Raw genomic sequence first — 20060 nt, 5'->3', positions numbered from 1 at the left:
TATTTCGAGTCAACGGATCTCATCTTAACCATCACTAGTCCTTGCACATGAATAACATATGACCAAATCGGCTTCTTGCATAAGACATGATTAGTCTTGTGCTTATACACCATATGAACCATATGTATCCTTTGTCGAATCCAACCATGATGTTTCAGGTCAAAAGTTTAGTGGTATATGATTCTACGATGTATTATTGACCATATTCTGAATGTCCATGTGATTTATCGTAATCGGTCATATTCGATAAACAGTTCACTAACCGTTAATCCATGCTAATGTCCTAGTGATATAAATTTTATAATCACCCACTCATTACTATCACATGATATTTAATGGAGGCATTCAACATGCATACTATGCAATGTTATTGCCCAATCAACATTAATTACATAGGGGATGCTTCGATGATTTGATCTTCTGAAAATCCGTATCATCTGGACATTTCACATATTTTGTATATATAAAATATAAATGAAGTAGTAAACAAATATTTGAAATAAGAACACTTCATTTTATTAATAAAATATTTACACGATATAATGTCCAAGAACCAACAACACGATTGGTTCCTAGGCCATACACTAACAAAACTCTCACTTGCACTAGAGCCCATCATTGTGGTATCTTATACCCATCTTTTCAAGATGATAGTTCAACTGCTTCTGCATCATCTCTTTAGTTAGTGGGTCTACTAAATTTTCTGCTGAAGGTGTTTTCTGCACCAAAATCTCAAGCTCCAACGAATTCTCTCAAAATATGATATTTATATTGAATATGTTTGGACTTCTAGTACACCCTTGGTTCCTTTGCATGTGCAATAACAACAATATTGTCACAGTACAAGGTTTTTGGATAAACCATGTTTGGAACCACACCAAGTTCAGTCATGAACTTGAGCATCCAGACAATTTCCTTTGCTGCTTTTGAAGCGACAATATATTCAGCTTTTGTAGTGGAATCGACAATTGTCGACTATTTGGAACTCTTTCAACTAACTACTCCTCCATTATCGGTGAAAATGAATTCGGATGTAGACTTTCTATCATCCACATCTAATTAATAATCAAAGTCCGAGTATCCCTAAATCTTTAATTCCAAACCTTTATAAACTCAGTATTAAATCCTTAGTTCTTCTCAAGTATTTAAGGATTGTTTTCACAACAAACCAATGCTTCTCCCTTAAGTCGGACTGATATCTGCTTGTAACACTTACATCATAAGCTATATCTGGCCTAGTATATAACATAGTGTACATGAGACTAACCACAACAAAAGCATAATGTACCCCACGCATCCGCTCATGATCCTGATTAGTCTTGGGACTTATATCTTCATAATGATGAATTCCATGATTGCAGGGCAAAAAGCCATTTTTGGAGTCTTTCATGCCAAACAGTTTCAACATCTTTTCTATATACATTCTTTGGGATAAGCTTATTAAACTTTTCGCTCTATCTTTATATATGCGAATTCCTAGGATATATGCCGCTTCTCCAAAGCGATGTTTTGAAACCCGGACCGGACCGGTCGGTCCAACTGGTCTAACCGGGTTTTGTCAATAACTCCGGTTCATTGAGAATTGAAACTCGGTATTTGTATTTAAACTGTTTCTAACCGCTTTTGGATTGGCAGAATAGTATCAGACCGTCGGTCCAACCAAATCAGATGAAAATCCGGTCCAACAAATGTGACTGTTTTAAAAGGCAAAATCTATGGCTTTTTTGCTTCAGCCTTCATTTCTTTAATCTTCATTTTTTTTCTTTGTCTTTCTCTGGCTTCCAATCCAACTTCTTTGATCTTCTCTTCTTCCATCTTTATTCATCTTCGATTCGATTCGAGCTTAGAAAATGAAAGAAAACAAAAAAAGAAGAAAGAGAAGATCTAAAGAAGCAGAAGAAGAAAGAGAAGAGGATAGAGAGAAAGAGAGAAAAAAATAAGACAAAGAAGAAGATGTAGAAGATGTAGAAGAAGAAAGACAAGAGGAGGTGAGAAAAGAGAATAAAATATGGAAGAAGTAAAGAAGAAAGAGAAGAGAACGTCGAGAAAGAGGGAGGAAAAAATAAAGATGAAGGAGAGAAGAAAGAGAAGATGATTACATAAACCTGTATCACAATTTTACCCTAATCAATTAAGTTTTTGAACAATAATGCCCTTGTATTTAAAACAAATTGCAAGTCACCCAAGACCACCACCGCAGGCCAACGTGGCCGAAACGGTGCACTACAGGCTAAATCTAGCCTGTCATGCATTGATTTGGCCGTTTTCGACTAGATTTACGGCTAGAGAACTAGTCGACAATGACGCCCAAAATTTGGTCATTGTTAACAGCCAGATCTGGTCATAGATCTAGAAGGAAAAGGTCAGATCCACAATTGATCTGGTCGAAAACGGCCATATCGGCACACGATCGGCCATATCCAGCCTATCATGCGTTGTTCCAACAATTGTCCACAATCGGCAGTGGCTTGGGGTAGGTGGGGGTGATTTTGTTAGAAATTAAACTTTTATGTAGCTGGGGTGTTTTAGTAAAATCTCAAATGTAGGGGGTTAAAAGAAATGATTTAAAAAATAATATCATATTAATATTTATAAAGGACAGCAATTTAATAATCTATATAACATACCCACCAATTTATTCCAACTTAACGAAACATATTTCCCTAAACATTGACAATAATCTTTAGAAGGTGTTTGGTTGGGGGTAATGTGAGATTACTGGAGTTATGTCATCTTATATTACTTGATTACCACGTTTGGTTGTCAAGTAATATAAAATTCCGGTAATCTTCAAATACCAATAATAATTACTGTTGGTAATATTGGAGGTAATCTGATTACCTCAATTTTCTTAGGTATTTTAAGATTACTAGGGTAATCTTTTTTTTGTTATAATTCTATCCCTTATTAATAAAATTTTAGGACAATAATGCCCTTACTTTTAAATTTATTTACATGAATATGACTTTTACTATTTCACCCCAATTAATTAACTTTTTGAACAAAATTACCCTTGAATTCAAAACAAATTGCAGCCCATCCTAGCCACCATCCCCACCCACCTACCGTCGGCAACCACCACTGGAATGGCGCACGAAAGGCCGAGAATGGTCGCCATGCACCGATATGGCCGTTTCTGACCAGATATCTGGCCGGAAATGGCTATACGGCTCACGAAGGCCATTTCCTGCCTTCCGTGTGCCATTAAGTTGCCGGTTGTTGACGGCCTGCGATGGTTGCTGGTGGCCGGTAATGGCTGAGTTAGTGGGGGTGCTTTGTTGATTTTCCAAACTTTTATTATGGGGTTGTTTTTGCTAAGTTTTTAAATGCTGGGGGTTACAATAATCCAAATAATAATCAATATTAAAAAATAATATAATAATAATATTTAATTAAAGAACAATTCAGTAATTTAAATAACATACCCACCAATTTATTCCTTCCAACCAAACATATTAATATAACATACCCATTAACTAATCAAACACATTTTCTTGAAGATTCTAGGTAATCTAACTTTCCAATAATCCAACATTTCTTAAACCAAACACACCCTCAAGGTAATCTATTTTTTCATTAATACGACATTCTCAATAATACAACCTTCCTTTAAGCAAAAGCATCCTAAGAATAAACTTAGAATAAACAAATTATTATAGGTAATTACCGTAAATTTATATGAAATTCTTATGCATATAAAAATACTTTTGACATGTTTGGGTATTAAATATTATAATCACGACATTGAAGTAATATTAAAATAGATATTTATAAATGTTAATATTAGTTGGTCGACATTGACCACTATTGATTGCCGTTGACTTAACTTATAATATCTAATTTTTATTATGAGATATTTTAAATCATTGGGTAATTTTTTTTCTTTTCTAAATAATTTGTTAATATCCTATTTCTTGTTAAAGTTAAGATAAAATTATGTAAATTTAAGGATATTTTGTTCATATATTATATCTTTCATTCTATTTCCTTCATTTAGTAAACAAGATAATCTCATTCATTCTCAATCTCCCAATATCATTCCATTCATTGTCGATTCCAAGAAGTGAACATAGCTTTAGGTGAAAAGTAATTAAAAATGATAAAAATGTTGACATTGTTCCAAATAATCTAGAATTAGAAATATATAACAATGTATAATTAGGAAGATATAAAATATATATTTTTAATTGTAACACTAAATTTTCAAAGTATATAATTTTAAATGTTGAAATATCATATTGTAATTTTACATTTCTGCTGGTTGCGTCCTCTCTGTAATGAAAACAATAATTATCAATAATGTAATGAATACTTGGTCATCAAAATCAGAGTTCCAGATGATAAACAAACCAAGTGGAAAGTGTCGTTTCTTTGAGTAAAAATAACAGGTGGAAATGTCGTATAATTGCATAATTAATTAAATGCATGATTTCATATCCCATAATACCAACTTAGAACATAAAATTGTCTACACATTTATTGACAAGTTATATGCTATGTTAATGAATATAATCACATTTTCCAAACCTATTAGACCTTTTAAAAAAAAAAAAAAAAATAATTAGTAGAAGAAAGGATGAGGAACAAAAAACCAGAAATAAATTCACAAAATACACAATTGCTGCTGCCTCCAGCCATCTCAGCCTTTCCAATACGTTTTTTATAGCAATTTCTGAAACATATCTGGAAAACAAAAAATCTATCAAACCAGATAAAATTAGTTGGCGAAAATCATTGGTCTGAACAATGAAGGCAACCAGCAATATATGCATCTTGTTCAACATAGGCAGTAATTTCGGAACTGTTCTTTACACAATTTGAAACAACAATTAACAAGTATCAAACTCCAGTTTTTCCATCAGAATACAGAAAAAGGGAAGTCAAGTCACCTTCCCCATTTTAAGTAAATCATTGGCTCCATAAGTGATAAATAAAAATACAATCATAGTGGTTGCACTCACTAGTGTGACTCACTGTCATATTCTTCGTCTCGTTAACCTTCCTCTCCAAACTCCTTTGTGAATCTCTCCTGAACTTCAAGATCAGCCTTGCTCACTGTTGGCCTCTGTCTCGCAAGTACCTTATCAAAATCTGCTTTTGAGATTGGGGGAGGAAGTATCTGCATCGGCATGAATCAGCAATAGGTTAACCAATCTAAACATACTAAATAAAAATCTAATGTTTCTGGATATCTTATGCAACTTTGTTTTCTCTTCTTTGGTCAGAAGAAAAGTTTAAAAATGGAATCTGTTAGATGTCTGATAAACTACAAAACTGTGGTATACAGAAATTTTGAAACAAGCAAAACCCAAATATCTTAACCAAAGCAGCATAGCAAGTTCATAAAATTGCAATGCTCCATACCTTAGCTGCAAGTCCTTGTCCTGCCAGATCCTGCATGGTAATTTGGACAGCACCTTGCTGCTTTGGTCCACATGGCATCCACATATCATTAGGAGTTTGAAAGAAAAACATGGCATCCTGAGTTTTCCGAACAGGTTCAAAAAGGACATCCTTAACCTGAAACAACCATGGCCGAACAGAAACATTGGTTGAGACCACACAACAAAAGGCAACAGTTGGCTAGTTTCAATCAACTCTATTGACAGCATCTCATATAAGCATGACACTTACACAAACAGCAATATCTGAACCCGAAAACCCCTCAGTTTTGCGAGCTAAACTTTCAAAGTCACTTTCAGTCAAGTTGTGTGGAGTATCTCCTAGATGCACCTGTTCAGTTTTTTAAGCCAAACAAGTAAGGTAAATTGTTCACCACAGGGGAAAAAAACAGAGTAGCCAAATATTTTTTAGCAATAACATTTTAAACAAAAACAAAAAATAATGGGCAAGTTCACATACTTTGAACATGTGCTGTCGTGCCTTCAAATCTGGAAGTGGGATATATATACGCTTGTCAAAACGCCGTCTGATGGCCTGTAGTTACTATTATTAACGACAGTACATAATAATCCAAATATGCAAGATGAAATCACAAAAATAATTGCCCAAACATTCCTTTTACCTGATCTAGGGCATAGGGAGTATTTGTTGCTGCAAGAACAAGAACTTTCTGATCATTGTGTCCTACACCCTAAAAACAAGTGAGATAGATAAGGTACAGCTGAGGACTAAGATTGCAAACAAAGAAAAGAGCTGATCAACATCCATGAATTTGGCAAGAAATACATCACAAAGCAGAAGTTAAAACTTATAATTCATATTCACAGCAATGCAATACAAGAAGTTAAATGGGCTACATCGCAAGTTCTATGCCATTATCTAAATATCTTCTCCATCAGCACAAACTTAACACACAAATTAGTCAACAAGACTAATCATCACACTGGATTTACAAATCTCACTGTAAATACAAACACATCCTTAGAACAAATCTTTCCAGCTTCAGCACTTGTCTACCTTCAATAACCAATTTGTTCATAAGCAATTTTGAAAGCATTGGCATCAAAAGCACAAATGCGTAATCATAAGGACAAATGGTAAGACAATTATACTCAAGAAAAAAGGTAGCCTGGAGCTGGCAAATTTAGGCATCTACGATTTGATATTGATCACAATATTATATAACATGCAGCTTAAGCTAATAATAAGTAATCAATGCCTTTCTACCTAAAAAGATATATTTCGGTTGTAACATGACTACAATATGCCTCATAGTTTACATACACTTAAAAATTAAGGTTAATGAGAGGTGACCAAAAAATTACAGACTAGCATCCACCTTGATTTGGAGATGGTGTGCTGCAATATTTATGACAAAATACATGAGAAAAGAGAGACCAAAACAATCAGAACTAATCATGCTAATTACCTCCTCAACTAAAATTACTTGAATTGTGACCACCAACCCCCAGTCACCTTATACACTAAAAACAAGAACCAGCTTACATGGCAACGAGAACTCAATTTTAGCTTATATCAGCGCTTAAGTTGGCATCAGTAACAAAATAGAAGTAGATTTCTTCATCATCCATTAGCTTCATACAATCCAGCAACTCGTCTCCTTAAAGAATAAATACATACCGCAAAGCAAAATGCTAAATATTTAGCCTTAGTTTCCCTCAAATGATTGCTAACGAACATCACATCTCCGACTCTGTTTCCCAATTTTCTTGCCAAAGAAAAGGTTGATCATATCAATATCATCTTGATTAAACCCACTGCAACCCAATGTTGGGATAATGCTTTTTTATTTTACATCACCCATAAATCCCTCGACCTTTAAGTTAGAAACTACTGTCAAACCCTGCAATTTTTGTAATTAGAGAACTTGTGGGAGACCATATTCTAAGTATGTGGCCCAAAAGGGAGTTAAAACCTGGCCTCTTGATCAAAACCAAAAATTTTAACTGCTCAAACCAAACCTTGAGATTAATTTTAGGATAATTCTGACTCAGAAAGTTTCAGCTTAGGAACTCACCAAACCTAGCTCCACTAAGTTTACCTTAGGCTTGTTCAATTGATTAACAACTCAAGCTCAAGACTGGATTAAAAATGTACTTAGTATTTGCACGTGATCAAGGCATGGCTTTGCAACCTAACTGCAAAGCAGCACAACAAATACAAGTGGAAGCACTCTACAGATGCAGAATCCAGAACACAAAAACAAAACAGCAATGCCAGCATCAAAATTTCATAAACGATTCATTAAAAAAAAAAAAAAAATCCAACTATTGTACTTCAAAAAAAATCAATTATATAAGAGAGCTACCAAACTACAATTATCATGCCTGGCTCCTAAACATAAGAAGGCTGTAAACTAAAAGCTGACATCAAAATTCAATATGCATTAAACAGAAGTATTTATTACACATATTACCCAAATAATTTGTACGAGTGTCATAAAATGTAGTAAATTTTCCTATCACCCAAAATATTAAATTACTTATACATTATCCAATACAGCTTTACTAACCCCCATTCCCATGCTGTCATGGGATGATGTCATTTAAGAAAGAAGACAAAGATGATGAAGGAGAGGGAAGCTGCAAATATTCATACACATTAATTTAACTATTCTAGTGCCATGACAGTTACTACATTTTCTTGGCCAAATAGGAAAACATATTTAGCAGATATAAATGATATACTTTAGACATTTAAGTAGATAATTTTTTTATCAAAAGAAAACAATACCTGCATCTGCACAAGAAGTTCAGTTTTGATACGTCTAGAAGCTTCACTCTCATTTCCTTCTCCACGTGTTCCACATAATGAATCTATCTCATCAATGAAGATAATAGAAGGAGCACTTTCACGAGCCATCTGGAAGAGGCTTGAAACAAGCTTTTCACTTTCACCCATCCACTTTGAAACCAAGTCTGAAGAAGAAACACTATCCACCAAGAAAAAAGAATATATTAATCACCAGCAATAAGCACATGCCATTTATTGACCTACATCCATAAACATAGAAAATCTCAGCAGAAATTCATATAGTGGAGATGCAGAGAACCGGTGTGAAAACATATATAATTTGATTTTGAGTTTGACAGAAAAGTTAACGATAAAAATCATCGTATGCAAGTGTAGCAACAATATTATAATCATAACCAATTATGAGGCCTTGTTGACTCCGGCCATCAGGGATGAAAAGGTCATCATTTAAGTTTGGAATACTTATATTTTCATGCCCTCATATCTTGGTAAAGTGGTCAGCCAAAAGGATACACAACTCGGGATGTGATAAAAAAATATTCAAAAAACTTAAACTTATGGTACAAATACCCAAGATCCCTGCATCTTCGTAACATGACCAATGCATAAATTGCCATATGCTCTAGCCTTTAATTTTTTTCTATACATGTATAATAGCAGCACAACAATCTTGCATTTTGTTAGCTGATGAATGTCACCTGAAAAATGTAGAATCAGCTTCAGTAGCAACAGCCTTGGCTAGATATGACTTCCCAGTTCCAGGTGGCCCATACAATAGAAAAGCCCTCCATGGTCGTCTCTTGCCTGAAATAAAACAAGCATGAAAAGCTTAGAATTTAAACAAAATGAATGAAAGAACAAACCCACAACTAGAATGTGCTATATAATAAAGAACAGAACTGTTTAAAAAAAGAAAGAAAGAAATATATCATAAGATACACAATTCACTAATCTAATTTGCCCTCCCTGCTTTATCAAACAGCAGAAACAATTGTGACTGTTGCATAGCCAAAATGGCAGATACAGAAAAAACCTCAACATTCACCACAGCCTTTCCACAACAGTCAATGCAGAATCTCATTAAAAAAGAACGCTGAAACTCCTACTCCTTTACAAGTCCAGCACTGCATAGTCTATCTGATGTTAACTGCAACAAGAGCAGAAGTGCCAAAACCAAAATTTACCTCTTAAAATCCACCAACAATCAGAAAACTCAGCATAATTAGCCACTATCCTCCCTATGTTCAATTCTACCAACATGATCCCTAACGTAAGTGCCAACCAGAAACAAAAACAGCAAATTTCCCTCTTCATAAAATCTAATCTAACTTTGAACCAGTTTGTAACACAAATCAATTATTCAATCGCCTTAACAACAAATATAAAAGCATGATTAGAACAAACAACTCAAAAGAATTCAATTCAATCTCACAAATCCCAAAAATTCGATCGCAATCAACTCAATAACAACCAAATAAACAATCCCACAACAAAATAAAAACAAACCCACCCGTAAAAAACTGAGGGAATTTAACAGGCAAAATCACAGCCTCCTGTAACGCCTGCTTGGCGCTCTCGAGACCCGCCACGTCATTCCACTTGATGTTGGGCTTCTCTCTAATAATCGCCGAATTCAAGCCGGCACGCAGCTTGGCCTGTTCGGGATCCTCCCCATCGCCACCTTCGCCACCACCATCCTTGGGCTTCGTCTTGGGGCGGGTGGCCACAGCAGCGTCGCCGTTATGGGCCGGACCGGGCCCACCATCGTCCAAAACGGCACGGATCTCCTCGGCACGACGGAGATATTCGGTAAACTTCTGGGTAATAGCTTCTTTAATCTTGGGATTCTTCTCGTACTTCAAATGGGTCTTGAAGTACTCCAAAGCGTTCATGTAAAGAGGGAAGGCTTTAGCGTAATTTCCGGCATTGTCTTCCAGCACGGCTTGTTTGACGTACTCGATTGCTTGTTCTTTGAAGTTGCTGTACATATTTTTAGGGCTTTGGATCGAATCGCATGAGAGATAGATAGATTGATGAAATTGATGTTGAAAAAAAGAAAAAAGAAAAAAAAAAAGAGCGAAATAGAGAATTTCTGATTCGTTTGATTAACTGTCAAAGTGAAAAAGCGTGTTGTGAGATGGGATTTAACTAAAAGAAATGGTGTGGTTTCTTGGAAGGGACGGGCCAAAATCCAAAGGCTTAAGCTTTCAAGCGTACCAATTCCGCCCTTTCCGTTTAATGGACTACAAACGCTAGATTACTTGTTATATATTTTTCTACTTCCTTTTTTTTGTTAACTTTTTAAATAATTTAATTTTTCTTTCTTTGTGAATTAATGTTTTTGAATTTATTTGTCTGACAACTTTTGCAAGTTTTATTAAAAGCACCTTCAAAATTTAAAAATTGTATCATTAATAATTTTTTATTAGATGAGTAAAATGATAAATTTGATCATATAAGAAAGTGTTTTGTAAACTTAATAGCAATATAATTGAGTTAGGGCAAAGATACCAAAATAAAAATTTTAAATATTTGTCGTGTTATCATTAGAGTTGGATGGGTAAAATAATAACCTTCTCAAAATGACAATTTTGTTCATATAAAAAATGTTTGTAAATATAATAAAAATAGGGAAAAAAGATATCAGTGATAAAATTTTGAAGGTATTAATTATACAATTTTTAATTTTTGAGAATCCATTTAAAAATAACAAAAAATGTTGTCAGAAACCTTAACTGTATTTTATGCTATTCTCCTTTTCAAATTAAAACATTTTATTTGATAGATAAATGAATTGTTTTATTTATTTCAATCCTCGTGATTTCTTTTACCCCATATGTTTTAATTGTTGAATAAATTATATCGTAAATAATATTTGTGAAAGGGTTACTGTGTGTTTAATCTTTTGAATAAAGAAAAAAACAAATTCCAAAATTTTGACTTAAATTAACAATTTAAATTTTTGAATAAATAAATCATATTTACAGCCTTGACCTAATTTTCAGTCTTTAAACCGTTAGATTAAACAAACAAATGAATGGTTAGAAATTTAGGTAATAAAAATCAAACAATAAAGATGTCACAATCAAGTTATAGGTTAACAATTGAAAATTGGTAAAATTCAGAGTTGGTGGAGAGTGTCGGCGGCGGATTTGATATTTTGAAGAATGGGAAAGAAAGAGAAGAAACAGAAACACCAACAAAAAGCTTCAGCTTCACGAAGAGGTGACTTTTCATACAACGCTCAAGACCATGAAGAAGGTTATGAAGCTGACTATAGCTACCCTTCAAGTTTACCCTCCTCTTCTGATCAAGAACTGCCTCAAATTTTTGATGATGATGATGATGGTCTACAAGAACAAGATGATCAAAATGACCCTCACCCATCAACAAACATGCCCTCTAAGTTTCTTCTCTACCAGCAATCCGTACAGGTATCAGTATGAACCAACTTTTCATCTTAGGATATATACAAGTGATTTTGAATTAACAGAATTGGATTGTTTTATGCAGTAAAACTTTAATGGGATTTTGTGAATTGTGTTTTGAATGCAGTCACCAAAAGGGGACATAAGTTATTTGCAGAAGTTCTTTTTGATGTACGTCGGTGGGAGGCAGCCACTTCATCTTCAAGAAGATTTTTGTGGCACTGCTTTACTTAGGTACTTGCTTTCATTTTTAGGACTTTTTTTTTTTTTTTTTTTTTTTTGGGAGTTTGTGATATGAATTTGTAGAACAAATGAATGTGTTGGATGGGTTTGTAGTATAGACTGGTTTCATTTGATGAAATGTTTGATGTTTGTAATTTTTAGGTTGATTTGAGACTTTATGCAGGGTTAAACACCCCCGCTTGGTATAACACCTAAAACACTGATATCATTAGCAAAATAAAATGAAATTCACCTTCTCTGAAATTATATTAATTAATGCAGATAGGCAGAACTACATGTTTCTCAAAGATTTTAACTGGTCATCAATTGTATTAGAATCTATGAAGAGATTGTCATCTCGGCAAAGAAAGTTACCTTTTATGAGCCATGATCTTTTTTAAAAAAAGCCATGGTGAGTGAATTTGCAGTCTTTTTGCAATTTCAAGAGTTTTTTGAATGTATGTACAAACTGTCATGCACTTACTCTCTCACTGTTCTAACTTCTTAACAATGTAAGGTAGTTTATGGGTTTCAGTGTAATTTTCAGGATGTGGCTAATCAACAAGACATTTGTTTTCTATTAGAATCTTGAATGGTTTATTGCAAATTCACAGTCCTGATGCTTCTCAACTGCCAACATATGTTCCTAAATACATAACATGACTGTTATGCTATTTGTTTGACAGTACAGAATGGCTCCGGAGTGACTCAAGACGGACCGCTGTGGGTTTGGATTTGGACCTGGAGGCACTAGAATGGTGCATGGAGAATAATGTTAACAAAGTTGGCGCTGATTGTTATTCCAGAATATCCCTTTTTCATGGGAATGTTTTGCAACCTCTTGAGGCCAAACTAGTGAGATGTGACCCTCAAGAGTTGGTAAGGAACATTACATTAAAGGAGAATGACAATAGTTCTGAGGCTTCCACTTTGGATTCTGCGAGGCAAGATGGCTCTACTGCTTCTAGTGATAACAACTGCTCAATGAGGACTTATCCACAGCAGGCAAGAGACATTGTGTGTGCTTTCAATTACAGCTGTTGTTGTCTCCACAAACGTGCAGATTTGGTTTTGTATTTCAAGCATGCTCTTGGTGCCCTGTCTAAAAAAGGTGGTATATTTGTGATGGATTTATATGGTGGCACATCATCAGAGCAGAAGTTAAGACTCCAGAGGAGATTTGCCAATTTTACGGTATAATCTATCCCACTCCAAAAATTCTTGACTATCATATCATTAGTTTGAACACTCCAAATACAAAATTTAACATGATGGGTCAATGTCCTTTTTAACAGAAATGTAAAATGTCTGACATGAATTGTTATCAGCACAAGGCTTGCAGCGGAACTTATATAAGATACAGACAGTGCTCCACAATATTTGACCATAATTTAATTATTTGAGTGTTATTAATTCTGAACCAGGATTGTCAAACATTTGAAAACACTCAGAATTTTTTCATTAGAAGTCATATATGTTGTCAACATCAAATCATTTAAGAAGTATCAAGGGAAGGGATATCTAATTTTGGTTCACCTCTCTTGATTATTGAACTTCTCCAGTCTAATTGTAAATTGATATCTGTTTGACATGGGAAGCTTTTTGTATCAAATTCCATTTTGCTTATTATATGTTCACAGTATGTTTGGGAGCAAGCTGAGTTTGACATTGTTGAGCGAAAAACAAGAATTAGCCTCCACTTTCATCTTCAAAAGCAGCAGAAAAAACTTCGACATGCATTTTCATACAGCTGGAGGCTGTAAGTATTCAATGCATTCTACATAATTGCACATGAGCTCAGGGCTTTCCCCCTGTAATTCATATTGACTTTTACTATATCATGTTCTGGTAAATTCTTTTAAATATTGGAATATGGTTGCTCATCTCCCAGGTGGTCACTACCGGAGATTAAGGACTGCTTAGAAGAAGCCGGGTTCCAATCTGTCCATTTTTGGCTTCGTGAGATGCCAGACACGCAAGAAAACAGAAGTACAGAGGGCTTTGGAGTTGCACAAGATGCGAAGTATGAAGAGGTTAGAAGTTTTCAACAGAAAGATGCTTGGAATGCATATATTGTTGCTGTTGCCTAGTCAATCCGGAGCTCCTCCTTTGGTAGAACTTCTTAATGTTGCTGAGACAGTTGCTCCTGTGAGCAAGTGGTTGGTGAAACAAATACTTTCAAGGCTGTAAACTCTCACGTCTTTTTTTTTTTTTTTTTTGGTTAATTTCCCTTACAAATTTTAGGTTTCAAAACTATATTTGTATGATAACAGTCATGCATTCAGGATTTCTCAAATTTATCTTATAGTCTCTGAATTTGTATGCTTCCTTTTTTTCTTTCTAAGAACAGTATGAACCTTACGGTACATGGATATTAGTATAGTCAGAACAACATATAATCAAGAAAATTCCCAATATGCCAACTCAGTCAGTAGATGTTTTGTAGAATTACTTGATTGCTAAACGAAACCAGTTAACGCCCGTAAGAATCCTGTATTGACCATGCGGAGTGGAGGTTACTATGAAGTTTCCATCTGGAATGATGTTACCATATAAGATTTTAGCTTCAAGAAATGTATGCAGACAGGTAGGTTATACCGTTATACCAACTAATTTCAAAAATCTCTTTAGGCCTCATCAGTGTCAAATAATGTGGTTTTTGCCCCTCCTGTCTATTTGGGTTAGCCCGTGGTTCCTTGTTTGTTACACTAAGTATCTTTACAAAAGGTCCATTAAGCAATCTGCTAGTTTGATTAGATGCTCACAGCACCATCATTTTTAAACCACGACATTCTTTTGGGCTAGTTAAAGATCACCATGACTTTTTTTTTTGTGTTGTCAGAAATAATATTCTTGTCTTAAACTTGGAAATTCAGTGGCTTTACAACCTCAGACTTAAATTCTAACAATTTTACCTTTCCTAGACTTTTGTCAAACAGTAATTAGTCAAAACCAAACTCTTCCTTAGAGGATAGATGGGCGATTCAGGTGAGATCCAATGTAAACCCATATGTATATTTTCGCATTCGTTAAAAGTGATTGCATCATTGGTGATCTTGTTAAGAAATATAGGTTATTTTGTTTTATTGTTTATTAAAGGTAGATCTGTCTTTTCATTATTTCCTTTGTTTAGTCTATATATATCTTTGTATTTAGGTTAAATCATACTTTTAGTATTCAATTGAATTTTGCAGTATCAATGAAACCCTAGCCTCCTCTTTTTTATTATTATTTCTTTGGATTGTTTAACAATGTTAGCAGTACATCGACTAGTTAATGAAAATTCACCAGCAAGTCTTAAAAATAGGTCTAGTTTTGCTCACATGGAATCATTCTGACCATTGCTCTTATAATTGCCTTGTTTTTCCAAAATTTGGAACAAAGTGCACCCATCAATTGCAGGTGATATGTAGAGAGGCTCCAAGATAATTCTTATCAGTAAATTTATTACTCTTGAGATTCTTTGTTCATATAGAAAGTTACGAGCCACTTGGGGGTCACAATCACCAAGACCTGTGTTTAATAGGCATCGGGATTTGCCAAAAGGTAAGCTTCAATAGCCTTGAACATTCTTGTAGCCTTTTCTTTGCCAGCCTTAATTTGTTCTTCATTGATCTCAAACTCACCAATGCCATAGTGCCTGCTGATGCTCTTGCACATGGATCCACCGTCTGGAGAGGGTCTTATCTTGGTTTCCTAAGTCATTTTTCAAGGACAAAGGCCTTGTACGTCTTAGCCGATGGGATTTTGGTGACCACCTCCATGATCAGTTTGGTATTTGTAAATGATTGAATGAAAAACAATGAAATTGGAGAGGAGGGGGAAGATTGATTGAATGACTGTTGGTATTTTTCAAGTTGAAATTAAGGGTGTTTATAATGGGTTTAGGTGTTCATGCAGATTAAATAGTTTAAGTAAATTCTTCATAGTTTATTGGATACTGTTCCCAATATAAATAGGTAATCAAAATTTGTATTTGGGACAATGAAAATACTTCTATCTTAAAAGATTAAAATTTTTAATTGATTCCCAATTTTGTGCTAACCTCCATTCTTTTCTGAATAGTTAACATATTGCAGAATGCTTGAATAAAGAACAAATAAAGGAATCAAGCTTTAGTAAGAGACAGAACCACCTAAAATTAGCAGAGTAATGAAATAATTTAGTGTTGTACCCCATTGCAAATGCAAGGAGAGATATTCCACATTGTGGTCTTAACAAAGGGGCCCATTCCCTGATTTGAAGACAAAAGCAAATTTTTTCATGATCATTATACATTGTTATCAGTTTGGACATCTAGCCCTTCGCTTCATTTCTGCTCGTTTACTGCACTTTAGATTTTCATTCATTATCCGAAGTGTAAAATTGGTTCCACTGAACTTTGAAGCAAGACAACTGAACAAAAGCAGAGATATACAATACACCCACGTTTGCAACAATGGCCTCAGCAAGACTAATGGTCAGAAATGGCTCTTAGAACTGTGGAATCTATCTACAAAAACAAAATTGCATTGAATCTGAAGAATTTATTCAGAACCAGAGAAATATTCATAACCAGTGTGAAACTCCAACAGACTGTCACATTCATTCTTAATTGCCGACTTATACTCATCTATCGCGTGGTCAAGGCAAAGTTTTAGAATAGTACGAAGGCGCATTGCAGGCTTCCAACCTGTACAAAAACACAAATGAGAAGAGTGTCAAAAATCTTGGCAACAAAACTGCATAGAGTGAAGAAAAAGTGGTTGCTTACCAAGCTCTCTGTTGATAATTGTCATGTCAGGGATCCGCTTATCGCTGTCATCATATCCTGGACCGTAGAAATTGTTTGAGCTTACATCAATGGTTGTAAACTTGGAGGCAGGCTGTTTAGTTTCATCTGCATAAACCTTAATGGAAAATTGTTGTGTGTTAAATGAATATCAGAAGCGAAAAAGGAAACTAGGCGGCATCTTTAGGCTTAAGTATACCTCCATCATCAACTCTGCTAATTGCTTTATTGTAACATCATTTTCAGGATTACCCACATTAAAAATCTTGCCATTCGCTCGCGCTGGGTTTTCCTGCAAAAGATTGGTTTGTAATTGAAGGGCCATTTCTATAGCAGTTTTCAGATGAATGATGATTCTAAAGTGAACTTACAATAATTAAAAGAACAGCTTCAATGGCTTCCTTGATATAACAGAAGCTTCTCTGGGACTGCCCACCATCAACAAGCTTAAGTGGTTTTCCACGCAGGAGATTCTGCAATTCAGAACTATTAGGAAGAAAATAAAAACGCGTACAGCAGAAGTTAAAGAAGCGAAAACAAAGTGTTGGGAATAAAAGAAGCTTAAGTTACACCGGTGAAGCAAGCTAAAACTCTTGGAACTCCTTCTCTTGGACCATCAATGCCTCGAATAAAGTCCATTCTTGGACCAATCCAATTGAAAGGTCTTACAATGGTAAACTCGAGGGAATGCAATGCAGATTGAGCTACAGGTGTAAGTTGAAACAAGGTTTAGATAGTATAAGACAATGAGATTCAAAGAGCCAAATGAAAAAATTACAGTACCATATATTAGCCTTTCAATCATCTGCTTTGCACAGGCATAGGTCCATCTCTGTTTATCAATTGAGCCAAAAATACATGGGGAATCATATTCTTTAAGGAGGTAGAGTTCGGATACCTGCACAAACGGCAATATTAATGTTCATTCAAAAACTGACAATTACCATCATCCAACAACATTTCTTAGAGCGATTAATCACAAAGTTTGGTTAATCTTGATTAACCAAGTTTGATTGACCAAAGAATTACACAAGAAACCAATGAAATTCAACATTTCAAGAAAGTAAGATTATCTATCATAAGAAAACTGGTTCAGTGAAACAAACGAGAGGCCTTAAAATGTTAACCTATACTTACATTTTGAAGAGCATGATCCTTTGGTAAAAAGCTTCCAATAGTCTTTCCATAGACTTCACAAGAAGAGAAATGGATCAATCGCTTTTTGTACTTGATACAGAACTCAACCTAACCGAAAAAGATCAAACCCAGATCACAAAATACTCAAATTTACAGCAAAAATAACCAAATAGCAACCAAGTTTTACAAAAATGCAAAACTCACCACTGGAATCGCATCAACAGAGTTACTTTTAATCGTATCCAAAGGCCTAGTATTATAATTAGCAGGAGTGCGAATGGCTGCAAGATTAATAACCTACCCAAAAAAAAAACTCGATCAATTCCCGGAAATTAAACATCCAAGAGAAATAGTGAAGTAGACAAAGAAGTTAAAACAAGAAAAGTCATTTACAAGATCAGAGGCTGCAATGAGGGGTTCAAGGTGCTGGTGTAGCGTGTCACGCTTGACATTAATTTCATGAAACTGAACTCGACCAAACCAGCAAGAATAAGGACGCAAGAGATGTTTTATCTTGGTGGAGGAGACATCAATGATTATGGCAGTGTGTTGAGTTTTGTAGAGGAGCTTCTCGCAAAGGTGTGAGCCGATAAAGCCACCGCCACCAATCAAGCAGATTGTTAAGGGTTTGATTTTTTCACCGTCTAAGTTGAATCTTTCCATTGAATAAACAAAAATGGAGTCACCAGGTTTGGGGAGAGAGTGTCAAGAATGAATGTGTTTTGGAGAATCTTATAACTGCTTTATGGAGGGAAACGAAGCAGGGGATTAACCAACAAGGAGGGGTAGTTTAGTAAATACAATAAAAGTCGCACAAATTTCAGTTAGTTACATGCAACGAATACCAGAAAAGATTGATCTTCTTATTGAAAAGGTTACGTCAAAGAAAAAATTTATGACAGTAATGGCTTAGAGGCAGACTCACCAGATCTTTCTGCATAAACCTTAGGGAAAATATTTGTGTTAAATAAAACAAAAGCAAAAGAGGAGAAAAGGAAACCAGGATTCTTCAGGCCTATGGGTTTATCAATATTTTAAGCCCTCTTCTCTCATTTGCTTCACTGGGTCTGCTTCTATCATAGAGAATTCTGCCTTTTTAAAATTGACAGTTTTGTTGAGTAATTTTTTTATCAAGATAACCAGTCAGTTCCATAGCAAATGCAATGATGGATATTCTACATTGTGGCCTTAACAGAAGGGCCTATTCCCTGATTTTATTGCATGATCATTATACATTGTTATCAGTTTGGACCTCATTTTTTTCTCCTTTACTACAAGTCAGGTTATAAGAGAGGAAATGGATAATAATTTATAGAGGTGGTTAATATCTTGTATGGAAGGGAAAACAAAGGAGCAGCACAGAAGGAAATCGTTTCAGATGTCAACTTCAAAGCTTCTTTCAGACCTGATAGTTCCTCATCCACGTTCTGGACATAAGCAAAAGTGTTAAAATAGTACGAAGGGGCATTTTAGGCGTCCAACCTATAACAAAATACAAAATGGGAAGAATGTCAAAACTCTTAGCAAATTTTTGTGTTAAATGAAGAACAGAAGCCAAAAAGGAAACTAGGTGGCGTCTTTAGGATTACCCACATTAAAAATCTTGCCATTTGCTCGCGCTGGGTTTTCCTGCAAAAGATTAGTTTGTAAAGGGCCAGTTCTATAGCAGCTTTCAGATCAATAATGATTGGTACTAAATTGAAATTACAATCATTAAAGAACAGCTTCAACGGCATCATTGATATAGCAGAAGCTCCTCTGAGACTTCCCACCATCAAAAAGCTTGAGTGCACCATTAGGAAGAAAAAAAAAATGTACTGTAAAAATTAAAGAAAAAACAGTGTTGGAAGTGAAAGAAGCTTGAGTTACACTGGTAAAGCAAGCTAAAACTGATGGAACTCCTTCTCCTCTTTCAGTGCCTGGAATGAAGTCCATCCTTCGACCAATCCAATTGAAAGGTCCTACAATCGTAAACTCGAGGGAACGCTATGCAGATTCAGCTACAGGTGTAAGTTGAAACAAGGTTTAGATAGTATAACACACAGAGATTCAAAAAGCCAAATAAAAAAATTAATGTACCATATATTAGCCTTTCAATCATCTGCTTTGCACAGGCATAGGTCCATCTTTGTTTATCAATTAAGCCAAGAATGCATGGGGAATCATATTCTTTAAGGAGGTAGAATTCGGGATCCTGCACAAAACACATTTCTTAGAGCAGTTAATTAATGTCATATTACAAAGTTTCCGGGGAAGAAGAAAATAAGCTAATCAACTTCACTCCCATTAGTCACAACCGAAACTGAGGAGGGATAAAGGAACTT

At 35.0% G+C, this 20060-nt stretch overlaps 3 protein-coding genes across 3 annotated transcripts; 1 reads left to right on the top strand and 2 right to left on the bottom strand.

The window, feature by feature from the left end:
• Positions 1-4594: 4594 nt before the first annotated feature.
• LOC116108996 (protein SUPPRESSOR OF K(+) TRANSPORT GROWTH DEFECT 1) lies at positions 4595-10272 on the bottom strand. The gene is made up of 8 exons (XM_031395240.1): positions 9689-10272; positions 8877-8982; positions 8158-8356; positions 6026-6094; positions 5863-5937; positions 5635-5733; positions 5365-5520; positions 4595-5119 (listed from the first exon to the last, which is right to left on the bottom strand). Exons 1-8 carry the CDS (start codon positions 10164-10166, stop codon positions 4994-4996), a joined length of 1308 nt encoding a protein of 435 aa, XP_031251100.1. The 5' UTR covers positions 10167-10272; the 3' UTR covers positions 4595-4993.
• Positions 10273-11345: 1073 nt separating this feature from the next.
• Positions 11346-14156, top strand: LOC116108953. Its single transcript, XM_031395187.1, has 5 exons — positions 11346-11612; positions 11734-11840; positions 12515-13022; positions 13469-13587; positions 13720-14156. The coding sequence occupies exons 1-5, from the start codon at positions 11346-11348 to the stop codon at positions 13916-13918; spliced, it is 1200 nt and encodes a 399-aa protein (XP_031251047.1). The 3' UTR covers positions 13919-14156.
• A 2198-nt stretch (positions 14157-16354) lies between these two features.
• On the bottom strand, positions 16355-18399 carry LOC116108952 (UDP-D-apiose/UDP-D-xylose synthase 2-like). The gene is made up of 9 exons (XM_031395186.1): positions 18130-18399; positions 17941-18033; positions 17737-17844; positions 17383-17497; positions 17170-17303; positions 16971-17072; positions 16799-16891; positions 16582-16717; positions 16355-16500 (listed from the first exon to the last, which is right to left on the bottom strand). The coding sequence occupies exons 1-9, from the start codon at positions 18397-18399 to the stop codon at positions 16355-16357; spliced, it is 1197 nt and encodes a 398-aa protein (XP_031251046.1).
• Between the last annotated feature and the right edge of the window lie 1661 nt (positions 18400-20060).

This window comes from Pistacia vera, unplaced genomic scaffold (assembly GCF_008641045.1).
Source record: "Pistacia vera cultivar Batoury unplaced genomic scaffold, PisVer_v2 Contig570, whole genome shotgun sequence".
NCBI lineage: Eukaryota > Viridiplantae > Streptophyta > Magnoliopsida > Sapindales > Anacardiaceae > Pistacia > Pistacia vera.
Note: the sequence above shows the minus strand (reverse complement) of the source record. Positions and strands in the feature narration are given on the sequence as shown.